The 12,544-nt window shown below is 47.3% G+C and overlaps 1 protein-coding gene across 4 annotated transcripts in view; it reads left to right on the plus strand.

Moving 5' to 3' along the window:
- Positions 1-12,544, plus strand: part of CFAP46 (cilia and flagella associated protein 46) — a 193,175-nt gene that overhangs the window by 74,072 nt on the left and 106,559 nt on the right. For all 4 annotated transcript variants that reach the window (XM_029061715.1, XM_029061716.1, XM_029061717.1 and 1 more), the window contains exon 22: positions 3,937-4,044. In XM_029061715.1, the coding sequence (XP_028917548.1) occupies positions 3,937-4,044 (108 nt within the window). The remainder of the gene's footprint in view (positions 1-3,936; positions 4,045-12,544) is intronic.

Consider the following 12,544-nt stretch of genomic DNA (forward strand, 5'->3'; position numbering starts at 1 on the left):
TATGTACATAAGTGCTGTGGGGATGAATAAAGGGAGCAAGTCAGGGTGATGCAGAAGGGAGTGGGAGAAGAGAGGAGGGCTTAGTCAAGGAAGGCCTTTTGGAGGAGATGGGCCTTCAGTAGGCCTTTGAAGGTGGGAAGACTCATTGTCTGACAGATCTGAGGAAGGGAGGGCATTCCAGGCCAGAGGCAGGATGTGAGCGAGAGGTCAGCGGCCAGATATACAAGATATACAAGATGGAGGTACAATGGGAAGGTTAGCATCAGAGGAGCAAAGTGTGCGGGCTGGATTTAGTAGGAGAGTAGGGAGGTGAGGTAGGACGGGGAGAGACAATTAGTGAGGTGAACACCCCGAGGGACAGAGACTATGTCTAATTCCCACCTGTGTATTCCTTCCCCACGCTTAGTACAGTCCTCTGCACCGAGGAAGCACTTAATAAATACCATGACTACTACTAATAGTGCTGTGAAGTGGGGAGATGAGAGACGAATCAGGGAAGGCCTCCTGGAAGAGATGTGATTTCAGAAGGGCTTTGAAGGCTGGAAGGGGTCCAGTTTGTTGCCAGGAGTTGGGGGGAAAGTCGAGAGAATGAGTGAAGTGGCAGTAAGGATGAGACCAAGACACGGTGAGTAGGTTATCTTGAGAGGAGCAGTGAGTGAAAACTGGGCCCTAGGGGAGAAGAGAATGGCTAAGCAGGAGGAAAGGAGCATTTTTTCTTTCTCAGTCTTTCTTTGTCATTTATTAAGCACTGACTCTGAGCAGAGCTTTGTACTAAGTGCTTGAGAAAGTACAGTACAACACTACGAGCTTACAGTTTAGAGGGGGAGACAGATAGGATAATATTTATAGTATCTGTTAAGCACTTATTATGCGCCAAGCACTGTTCTAAGAGCTGGAATAGATACAAGGTAATCAGGTTGTCCCATGTGAGGCTCACACTCTTAATCTTCATTTTACAGATGAGGTAACTGAGGCCCAGAGAAGTGAAATGGCTTGCCCGAGGTCACACAGAAGACAAGTGGCAGAAAAATCGGGATTAGAACCCATGTCCTCTGACTCCCAAGCCCGGACTCTTGCCACTAAACCACACTGCTTATATGTTTATAAGAGCAAAGTATATATAAAAGCAGTGTGTGTGTGTGTATATATATATGTATAAGATGTAATATATATATACACACAAGAGCAAAGGCCTGGGAATCAGAGGCCTAAATTCTAATCCCAACACAACCACTTTCCAGCTTTGAGACCTTGATCAAGTCACATAACTTTTTTGTACTTCAGTTTTCTCATTTGTCATATAATTTCTGTCATTTCTCATATAATAATAATAATAGTGTTGGTATTTGTTAAGCACTTACTATGTGCAGAGAACTCTTCTAAGTGCTGGGGGAGATACAGGGTGATCAGGTTGTTCCAATTGGGGCTCACAGTTAATCCCCATTTTACAGATGAGGTAACTGAGGCCCAGAGAAGTGAAGTGACTGGCCCACGGTCACACAGCTGACAAGTGGCAGAGCCGGGATTCAAACCCATGACCTCTTTTTACTTATTGGAGAGTTTAGTACATGGTAGGCACTATACAAATACCACAGTAATAATAATGTTATTATTATTATTTAGGAGGAAGTAGATGAGAAAGGTGAACTCAACTAGTTCAATATTTAATCAATATATACAAAGTGCTATGGTGGCTGTGAGTTTAGAAGTATTCAAGTGAAAGTTGGCTAGTATGAGTTGGGAAGAACAGTGTGAGTTGAGAAGTAGCACGGTCTAGCATGGTAGAGCACGGGCCTGAGAACCAGAAGGACCTGGTTTCTAATCCCAGCTCTGCCACTTGTCTGCTGTGTGACCTTGGGCAAGTCACTTCACTTCTCTCTGACTCTGTTACTCCATCTGTAAAATAGGAATTGAGACTACGAGCCCCATGAGGGACACGGATTGCATCCAACTTCATTAACCTGTATCTACCCCAGTGCTTATAATAGTGCTCGGCACGTAGTAAGCGCTTAATAAATGCCAACATTATTAATATGATAATAATGTTGGTATTTGTTAAGCGCTTACTACGTGCTGAGCACTGTTCTAAAGGCTGGGGTAGATACAGGGCAATCAGGTTGTCCCACTTGAGGCTCACAGTTTTAATCCCCATTTTACAGATGAGGGAACTGAGGCCCAGAGAATGAAGTGACTTGCCCAAAGTCACACAGCTGACAGGTGGAGGAGCTGGGCTTCGAATTCATGACCTCTGACTCCAAAGCCCACGTTCTTTCCACTGAACCTCGCTTCCTCTCTAATTATAATTAAATACTGTTAAAAATGAATAGCTTTATCAAACAGTAACTATGTAATGGCTGTATTTGCATAGCCTCAGGCTTCCCCATTTTCATTCAAATAAACGATTTCATCCCTGAATTTGATAACCTTCCTTTGAGACTGCTTTCAGTCAGGTTATGATTCAGCTAAATAGATATTCAAGATGTTAGTACAGTCATTCATCATATCCCGACTGGAATACTGCCTCCTTTCCCATCTCCCAACCTCCTTTCTCTCACCACTTCAGTCTATACTTTGCTGTCCAGATTATCTTCATACAGAAATACTCTGGACACGTCAAATGCCTCCTCAAAAATCTCCTTTCAACCTCCGTATGAAGCAAAAACTCCTCACTATTGGCTTCAGGGTGCTCCATCACCTTGCTCCTTCTTACCTCCCCTCCCTTCTTTCCTTCTCCACCCCAGCCCGCACACTCTGCTCCTCTGGTGTCGCTAACCTCCTCACTGGGCCTCGTTCTCGCCTGTCCCGCCGTCGACCCCTGCCCCACGTCCCACCACTGACCTGGAACGCCCTCCCTCCTCACATCCGCCAAACTAGCTCACTTCCCCCCTTCGAAGCCCTCCTGAAAACTCACCTCCTCCTGGAGGCCTTCCCAGACTGAGCCCCCCTTTTCCTCTACTCCCCCCTCCCTCCCCACAGCACCTGTGTATATATGGACATATTTATTATTCTATTTTTACATTAATGATGTGTATGTATCATTAATAAATGATATATATGATTTATATATAAAGAAATCAGAGAAGCAGCGTGGCTCAGTGGAAAGAGCACGGGCTTAGGAGTCAGAGGTCAGGGGTTCTAATCCCGGCTCTGCCACCTGAAAACTGTGTGACTTTGGGCAGGTCACTTAACTTCTCGGTGCCTCAGTTGCCTCAACTGTAAAATGGAGATTAAGACTGTGAGCCCCACGTGGGACAACCTGATTCCCTTTTATCTCCCCCAGCGCTTAGAATAGTGCTCGGCACATAGTAAGTGCTTAATAAATACCAACATCGTCATATATATGACTTTCCCCCACAAATGATGGGGGAAGCAGCGTGGCTCAGGGCAAAGAGCCTGGGCTTCGGAGTCAGAGGTCATGGGTTCGACTCCCAGCTCTGCCATTTGTCAGCTGTGTGACTGTGGGCCAGTCACTTAACTTCTCTGTGCCTCAGTTACCTCATCTGTAAAATGGGGATTAACTGTGAGCCTCACGGGGGATGACCTGATGACCCTGTATCTCCCCCAGCACTTAGAACAGTGCTATGCACATAGTAAGCGCTTAACAAATACCAACATTATTCTTATTATACCTATAATTCTATTTATTTATTTTGATGCTATTGATGCCTGTTTAATAGTTTTGATGTCTGTCTCCCCACCTTTAGACTGTGAGCCCGTTGTTGGGTAGGGATTGTCTCTATTGCTGAATTGTATTTTCCAAGCGCTCATTATAGTGTTCTGCACACAGTAAGTGCTCAATAAATACAATTGAATGTTAAATGTGTGTTAGCTCCTAGTGTTTCTACCTAGCTGTTCTCACACATGTGATTCTGTCAATGTGCATTTTCTTCTATTCGTAAAATATTCAACAAATGGTTAACTTTTCTTTGTAACCAGAACGGTAATGGAGGGCAAGATCCAATGACTAAAGTCCTGGTTGCTTTGGAGATGTACTCATGCAACGGTCTGGGACTCATGGAGTTTACAGTTCCCAGCTTAACTCAGGTATTTGTCTTTCATTTTCTCTCGGGAGCACGGTACCCAAATCTGGAAGCCTGTCTGTTTAGCTATCTCATATATTTATTGCTATTGTTTTTGTCCGTCTGTCTCCCCCGATTAGACTGTAAGCCCATCAATGGGCAGGGACTGTCTCTATCTGTTGCTGATTTGTACATTCCAAGCGCTTAGTACAGTGCTCTGCACAGAGTAAGCGCTCAGTAAATACGATTGAATGAATGAATGGATGAATTAAAAGGTAAGCCCACTTTTGGTGAAGGTCAGAGCGCAGATGAGGCTGTCAATCAGCTTGCCACCTCCTACCCTCACCTCCTGATCTCCTACTCCAGCCCAGCCCGCGCAACACAGAAAGGACTGGGAGATGACGAAAAGTGAGGCTTAGTCAAGGAAGGCCTCTTGGAGGAGATGGGCCTTCAGTAAGGTTTTGAAGTGGGGGAGAGTCACTGTCTGTCAGATTTGAGGAGGGAGGCCACTCCAGGCCAGAGGCAGGACGTGGGCCAAGATGGAGACACTTAGCACTAGTGGAGCGAAGTGTGCGGGCTGGGTTGTAGAAGGAGAGAAGGGACGTGAGGTAGAAGGGGGCAAGGTGATGGAGAGTTTTGAAGCCAATAGTGAGGAGTTTTTGTTTGATGTGGAGGTGGAGAGACAACCACTAGAGATTTTTGAGGAGGAGGGTGACGTGTTCTTAACATTTTTGTAGAAAAAAGATCCAGGCAGCAGAGTGAAGTATGGACTGGAGTGGGGAGAGGCTGGGAGGTCTGCAGGGAGGCTGATACAGTAATCTAGGCGGAATAGGATGAGTGATTGTATTATGATGATGATGATGGTATTTGTTAAGTTCTTTCTATGCTCCAAGCACTGTTCTAAGCACTGGGGTAGATACCAGGTAATCAGGTTGTCCCACATAGAGCTCACAGTCTTAATCCCCATTTTACAGATGAGGTAAATGAGGCACAGAGAAGTTAATAATAATAATAATAATAATGTTGGTATCTGTTAAGCGCTTGCTATGTGCAGAGCACTGTTCTAAGCGCTGGGGTAGACACAGGGGAATCAGGTTGTCCCACGTGGGGCTCACAGTATTAATCCCCATTTTACAGATGAGGTAACTGAGGCACGGAGAAGTGAAGTGACTTGCCCACGGTCACACAGCTGACAAGTGGCAGAGCGGGGTTTCGAACCCATGACCTCTGACTCCAAAGCCCGTGCTCTTTCCACTGAGCCACGCTGCATCCCCCAAGTTAAGTGACTTGCCCATAGTCACACAGCTGACAAGTGAGAAAGCAGCATTTTCTAGTGGATACATGTCTGTTGTGTGACCTTGGGTAAGTCACTAGACTTCTCTGGACCTCAGTTACCTCATCTGTAAAATTGGTATTGAGACTGTGAGCCCCAGGTGAGGTAACCTGATTACCTTTTATCCCCCCCAGCGCTTAGAACAGTTCTTGGCACATAGGAAGCGCTTAACAAATACCATTATTATCATCATCAAGTGGCAGAGCCGGGATTAGAACCCATGACCTCTGACTCCAAAGCCCATACTTTATCCACTAAACCACGCTGCTTCTATTAATGGGGTAGCAGTTTAGCTGGAGAGAAGAGGGGCAATTTAGTTATGTTATGAAGATGAGACCAACAGGATTTAGTGATGGATTGAATATGCGAGTTGAATGACCAAAGAGTCAAGGAAAATGCCAAGATTACCGGCTTCTGAGACAGGCAGGATGGTGATGCCATCTCCAGTGATGGGAAAGATGGGGAAGGGAAGATAAGGAGATCTCTTCTGGACATGTAAAGTTTGAGGTGATGGGAGGACATCCAAGTAGAGGTGTCTTGAAGGCAGGAGATGCGAGATCGGAGAGAGGAAGAGTGATCAGGGCTGGAGATGGAGATTTGGGGGTCATCCGCATAGAGCTGGTAGTTGAAGCCATGGGAGGGAATGAGTTCTCCAAGGGAGGGGGTGTAGATGGAGAGTAGAAGGGGACCCAGAACGGAACCCTGAGGGACCCCCACAGTTAGGGGGTAGGAGGCAGAGAAGAAGCCCACAGAGGAGACTGAGAATGAACGGCCAGAGAGATGAGGAGAACCAGGAGAGGACAGAGTCAGTGAAGCCCAGATTGGATAATGTTTCCAGGAGAAGGGGGTGGTCCACAGGGTCAAAGGCAGCTGAGAGATCGAGGGGGATTAAGATGAAGTAGAGGCCGTTGGATTTGGCAAGAACTGGATTTGGTGACCATATGGTACTGGTTGCTAAGCTCTTCCTCTTTGCCAAGCACTGTGCTCAGTGCTCAAAGAGAGAGAAGATAGCCAGATAAGGAGGAAGATGGAATAGAGACCATTGGATTTGGCAAGAAGGAGATCATTTGTGACCTTTGAGAGAGTGGTTTCTGTGAAGAGAAACCAGATTGGAAGGGACCAAAGAGAGAATTGGAGGAGAGGAATTTGAGACAGCGGATGTAATAATAATGATGGTATTTGTTAAGCGCTTACTATGTGCATAACACTGTTCTAAGCACTGGGGGAGATACAAAGTGATCAAGTTGTCCCACGTGGGGCTCACAGTCTTAATCCCCATTTTACAAATGAGGTAATTGAGGCACAGAGAAGTTAAGTGACTTGCCCAAAGTCACACAGCTGACAAGCGGCGGAACTGGGATTAGAACCCATGACCTCTGACTCCCAAGCCTGTGCTCTTTCCCCTGAGCCACTCTTCTTCTCAATATCTAGATGACTCACTCAAGGAATTTGGAGATGGGGCAATAGCTAGGATAGACATGGGCAGGTTGGAAAGCAGTGGGGAAGAAGCCATTAGGAGCAAGTGGTTGAAGATGGCTGTTAGGGAGGGAAGAAGGGAGCGGATGAGATCTCCCATCCTTCTGTCTGATCTCCCATCCTTCCTCTCTGATTACCCATCCTCCTTTCTCTCCCTGCTCCAGTCCATACTTCATTCCGCTACCCAGATCATCGTTCTACAGAAACGCTCCGGGCATGTCAACCCCCTCCTCAAAAACCTCCAGTGGTTGGCTATCAACCTTCGCGTGAAACAAAAACTCCTCACTCTTGGCTTCAAAGCTCTCCATCACTTTGCCCCCTCCTACCTCACCTCCCTTCTCTCCTCCTACAGCCCACCCCATACACTCCACTCCTCTGCCGCTAACCTGAATGAATGATAAATTGCTAAGGAATGGGGTCGGATATGCAGGTGGAAGGGGTGGCCTATGAGAGGAGGCTGGAGATCTTGTCTAAATGTAATAATAATAATAATGATGGTATTTGTTAAGCACTTTGTATGTGCCAAGCACTGTTCAGGTTGTCCCACATGGGGCACACAGTCTTAATCCCCATTTTACAGATGAGGTAAATGAGGCATAAAGAAGTTAATTGACTTACAGTTGACAAGTGGCAAGTCGAGTTTAAAACTCACAACCTCTGACTCTAAACCCCATGCTCTTTCCACTGCAGGGAAGAATGGGAGAGTTGAAGAGCGGGCTCGGATAGGACAGTGCTCTGTACACAGTAAACACCCAATAGATACTGTTATTAATAAGAAGCACTCGAGAGTGTACAGTGGAAGCATGAGACCCAATCCAGTCAAAGAAATGAATGATGACTTTGCAGAGCACGGTACTAAGTACTTGGGAGAGTCCAATATAGTTAATACTCATGATCCCTGTCCTCAACAACTTTACAGTGTAATTGGGGATACGGATACTAGAATTAATTGCAGGTAGAGGGAAAGAGCAGAGTATAAAGACATATACATAAATTCTGTGAAGGTTGTTTGGAGGATAAATTCCTAAGTGTGGGGTCAAGGGGATAAGTGACCCATTAGGAGGAGAAGATAGGGTGGGGAGAAGAGAGGTTAGGGAAGGCTTCTTGGAAATGATGTGATTTTAGTAGGGCTTTGAAGATGGAGAGGATAGTGATTCCCTGCCCACAGGAGCTTACAGTCTAGCAGGAGAGACAGAATCACAGATCTTTTCATTATATATTATCGAGCCCCAGTGAGAAGGTTAGCACTAGAGGAACGAAGTGTGCAGACTGGGTTATAGAAAGAGAGAAGTAAGGTGAGGTAGGAGGGGGCAAGGTGGTGGACTGCTTTATAGCCAGTGGTGAAGAGTTTTTGTTTGAAGTGTTATTATGGTTATTATTAGTGTTGTTATTGTTAAACGCTTACTAAGTGTCAGGCACTGTTCTAAGCGCTGGTGTGCATACAGGTTAATCAGGTCAGGTCTATATCTCCTCCCCTGTTCTCTCTCCCTCCCTCCAGAGTCATATTCTCCTACCTTCAGGACATCTCTACTTGGATGCCCTCCCGCCACCTAAAACTCAACATGTTCGAAACAGAGCTCCTCACCTTCCCTCCCAAACCATGTGCTCTCCCAAACTCTCCTAACACTGCCAATGGCACAACCATCCTTCCCGTCTCACAAACCCACAACCTTGTTGTCATCCTTGACTCCGCCCTCTCATTTGCCCCACATATCCAATCCGTCACCAAATCCTGCTGATCTCACCTTCCCAACATCGCCCTTTCCTCTTCATCTAAACCACTACCGTTTTAGTAGTCACTCGTCCTATCCCGACTGGACTACTGCATCAGCCTCCTTTCTGACCTCCCAACCACCTGCCTCTCCCTGCTTCAGTTCATACCACATTCTGCTGCCCAGATTATTTTTCTACAGAAACGTTCACCTCATGTCACCCCCCCTCCTCAAAAATTTCCAGTGGTTGCCTATCCACCTCTGTATCCACCTCTGAATTGGTTGCCTATCAACCTCCGCACAAAACAAAAACTTCTCACTCTAGGCTTCAAGGCTCTCCATCCTCTTGCCCCCTCCTACCTCTCCTCCCTTCTCTCTTTCTACCCCCCACCCCACACGCTCCGCTCCTCCGCCGCCCACCTCCTCGCCGTCCCTCGGTCTCGCCCATCCCGCCGTCGACCCCCGGGCCACGTCCTCCCGCGGTCCCGGAACGCCCTGCCTCCTCACCTCCGACAATCTAATTCTCTTCCCCTCTTCAAATCCCTACTTAAAGCTCACCTCCTCCAAGAGGCCTTCCCAGACTGAGCTCCCCCCCTTTTCCCTCTGCTCCCTCTACACCCCTTCACCTCTCCGCAGCTAAGCCCTCTTCTCCCCCCATTCCCTCCGCTCCTCCCCCTCTCCCATCCCATCCCCTCAGCACTGTACTTGTCCGCTCAACTGCATATATCTTCATCACCGTATTTATTTTGTTTAATGAGATGTACATCAACCTGATTCTATTTATTTGCCTTGACTCTATTTATTGCCATTGTTCTTGTCTGTCCGTCTCCCCCGATTAGACTGTAAGCCCATCAGAGGGCAAGGACTGTCTCTATCTGTTGCCGATTTGTACATTCCAAGTGCTTAGTAGAGTGCTCTGCACATAGTAAGCGCTCAATAAATACTATTGAATGAATGAAAGTATCAAACAAAAACTCCTCACTATTGACTTCAAAGCTGTCCATCTCCTTGCCCCTCCTACCTCACCTTTCATTCATTCAATAGTATTTATTGAGCGCTTACTATGTGCAGAGCACTCTACTAAGCGCTTGGAATGTACCTCCCTTCCCTCCTCCATCCCAGCCCACACACTCCACTCCCCTAGTGCCGCTAACCTTCTCACTGGGCCTCCACCTCGCCTGTCCTACTGTCGACCCCTGGCATGGAACCCCCTCCCTCATCAAATCTGCCAAACAATCATTCTTCCCCCCTTCAAAGCCCTACTGAAGGTGCACCTCCTCCAAGAAGCCTTCCCAGACTAAGCCCCCCTTTCCACAGCTCCCCCTCCCTTCTGCATAGCCTCGACTATCTCCCTTTGGTCTCCCCCCCACCCCACAGCACATATGTACATATCTATAATTCTATCCTTTATATTGATGCCTGTTTACTTGTTGTGATATGTACATATCTATAATTCTATTTATACTGATGACTGTTTACTGAAATGTCTGTCACCCTCCCTCTAGATTGTAAGCCCATTGTGGGCAGGGATTGTCTCTCTTTATCGCTGAATTGTACCTTCCAAACTCTTCGTTCAGTGCTCTGCACACAGTGAGTGCTCAATAAATATGACTGATGAATGAAAGGTCAGACACAGCCCCTCTCACACGTGAAATTCACATGTCAGGTATGAGGGAGAACAGATACAGAATCCCCATTTTTTGAAGTTTTGGAAACTGAGTCCAGACAAGTGAAGTGACTTGTCCAAGAACACACGGCAGACAAGGGGCAGAGTCAAGATGAGAACGCTTCTTCCTACAGAAACACTCTGGGCATGTCACTCCCCTCCTTAAAATCCCCCAGTGGTTGCCTATCAACCTCCGCATGAAAAAAATAACTTCTCACTCTGTGCTTCAAGGCTCTCCATCAACTTGCCCCCTCCTACCTCTCCTCCCTTCTCTCCTTCTACCGCCCACCCCGCACGCTCCGCTCCTCCGCCGCCCACCTCTTCACCGTCCCCCGTTCTCGCCTATCCTGCCGTCGACCCCTGGGCCACGTCCTCCCGCTTTCCCGGAATGCCCTCCCCCCTCACCTCCACCAAAATAATTCTCTTCCCCTCTTCAAAGCCCTACCGAGAGCTCACCTCCTCCAAGAGGCCTTCCCACACTGAGCTTCCCCTTTTCCCTCTGCTCCCTCTGCTCCCTCTCTACCCCCCCTTCACCTCCCCTCAGCTAAGTCCCCTTTCCCCCCTTTCCCTCTGCTCCTCCCCCTCTCCCTTCCCCTCCCCTCAGCACTGTGCTCATTTGTATATATTTTTATTACCCTATTTATTTTGTTAATGAGGTGTACATCCCCTTGATTCTATTTATCGCGATTAAGTTGTCTCGTTTTTGTCCGTCTGTCACCCCCGATTAGACTGTAAGCCCGTCAGTGGGCAGGGATTGTCTCTATCTGTTGCCGAATTGTACATTCCAAGAGCTTAGTACAGTGCTCTGCACATAGTAAGCGTGCAATAAATACTATTGAATGAATGAACCCGGGTCCTCTGATTCCTAGGCCTGTGCTCTTTCCACTAGGCCATGCCGCTTCCCCGCTCTTGTGGGTGAATAAAGCTGAGCATCCACCCCAAAAAGCTGTGGGCTATGAAAAAATAATAATGATGATAACGGTGGTATTTGGTATTTGTTAAGGGCTTGCAATGTGTAGAGAAGCAGCCTGGCTTAAATGAAAGAACCCGGCGTTGGGAGTCAGAGGCAGTGGGTTCTAATCCCAGCTCCATCACTCGTCAGCTGCGTGACTTTGGGCAAGTCGTTTCACTTCTCTGTGCCTCAGTTACCCCATCTGTAAAATGGGGATTAAGACTGTGAACCCCACGTGGGACAACGTGATTACCTTGTATCTACCCCAACGATTAGAACAGTGCTTGAAATATAGTAAGTGCTTGACAAATATTATCATTATTATTATTATAATAAAGCTCCTTTCTAAGTACCGGGGAAGATACAGGATGATCAGGTCATTCATTCATTCATTCAATCGTATTTATTGAGCGCTTACTGTGTACAGAGCACCAGGCGCGGTCCTTTCGAAAAAGTGCTTTCACCCTAGAATGAATGTCCCCGCTGCTTCCACTGAGCTGCCAGTTAAAGGGACATAGAGGGGAGTGAAGAGATTAATCAGAGAGGGCCTCCTGGAGGAGATGGGATTTCAGAAGGGCTTTGGAGACTGGGAGAGGTGTGGCGAGACGGGAGAAAAGTTCTGAGAACGTGTGGGGAAGAGACGCTTGGTCTATTCATTAATAATAATGGTAATAATAATAATAATCATGGTATTTGTTAGGTGCTTACCGTGTGCCAGGCATTGTTTTAAGCTCTAGGGTAGATATAAGTAAATTGGATTGGACAACGTCCCTGTCCCATCCAGGGATCACAGTTTTCGTCCCCATTTTGCAGATGAGGCAGCTGAACCACGGAGAAGCCAAGTGACTCGCCAAAGACTACACAGCAGCCAAGTGGCAGAGCCGGGATTAGAACCCATAACCTTATGACTCCCGGGCCCGTGCTCTATCCACTAGACCTCGCTGCTTCCCCACTTTTGCGGGTGAATCAAACTGATCATCCACCCTATATAGAAGCCTGCTGCTTAGCGCTTACTGTGTAGCACAGGCCTGGGAGTCAGATACCTTGTGACCTGGGGCAAGTCACTTCAACTTCTCTGAGCCTCAGTTTCCTCCTCTATAAAATGGGGATTAAGACTGTAAGACCTATGTGGGAGAGGGACTACGTACATCCCGACTATCTACACAGAGAAGCAGCGTGGCTCAGTGGAAAGAGCACGGGCTTGGGAGTCAGAGGTCATGGGTTCGAATCCCAGATCTGCCACTTGTCAGCTGTGTGACTGTGGGCAAGTCACTTCACTTCTCTGGGCCTCAGTTACCTCATCTGTAAAATGGGGATTAAGACTGTGAGCCTCACGTGGGACAACCTGATGACCCTGTATCTTCCCCAGCGCTTAGAACAGTGCTC

The sequence above is a fragment of the Ornithorhynchus anatinus genome, chromosome 3 (assembly GCF_004115215.2).
Source record: "Ornithorhynchus anatinus isolate Pmale09 chromosome 3, mOrnAna1.pri.v4, whole genome shotgun sequence".
Taxonomy (NCBI): domain Eukaryota; kingdom Metazoa; phylum Chordata; class Mammalia; order Monotremata; family Ornithorhynchidae; genus Ornithorhynchus; species Ornithorhynchus anatinus.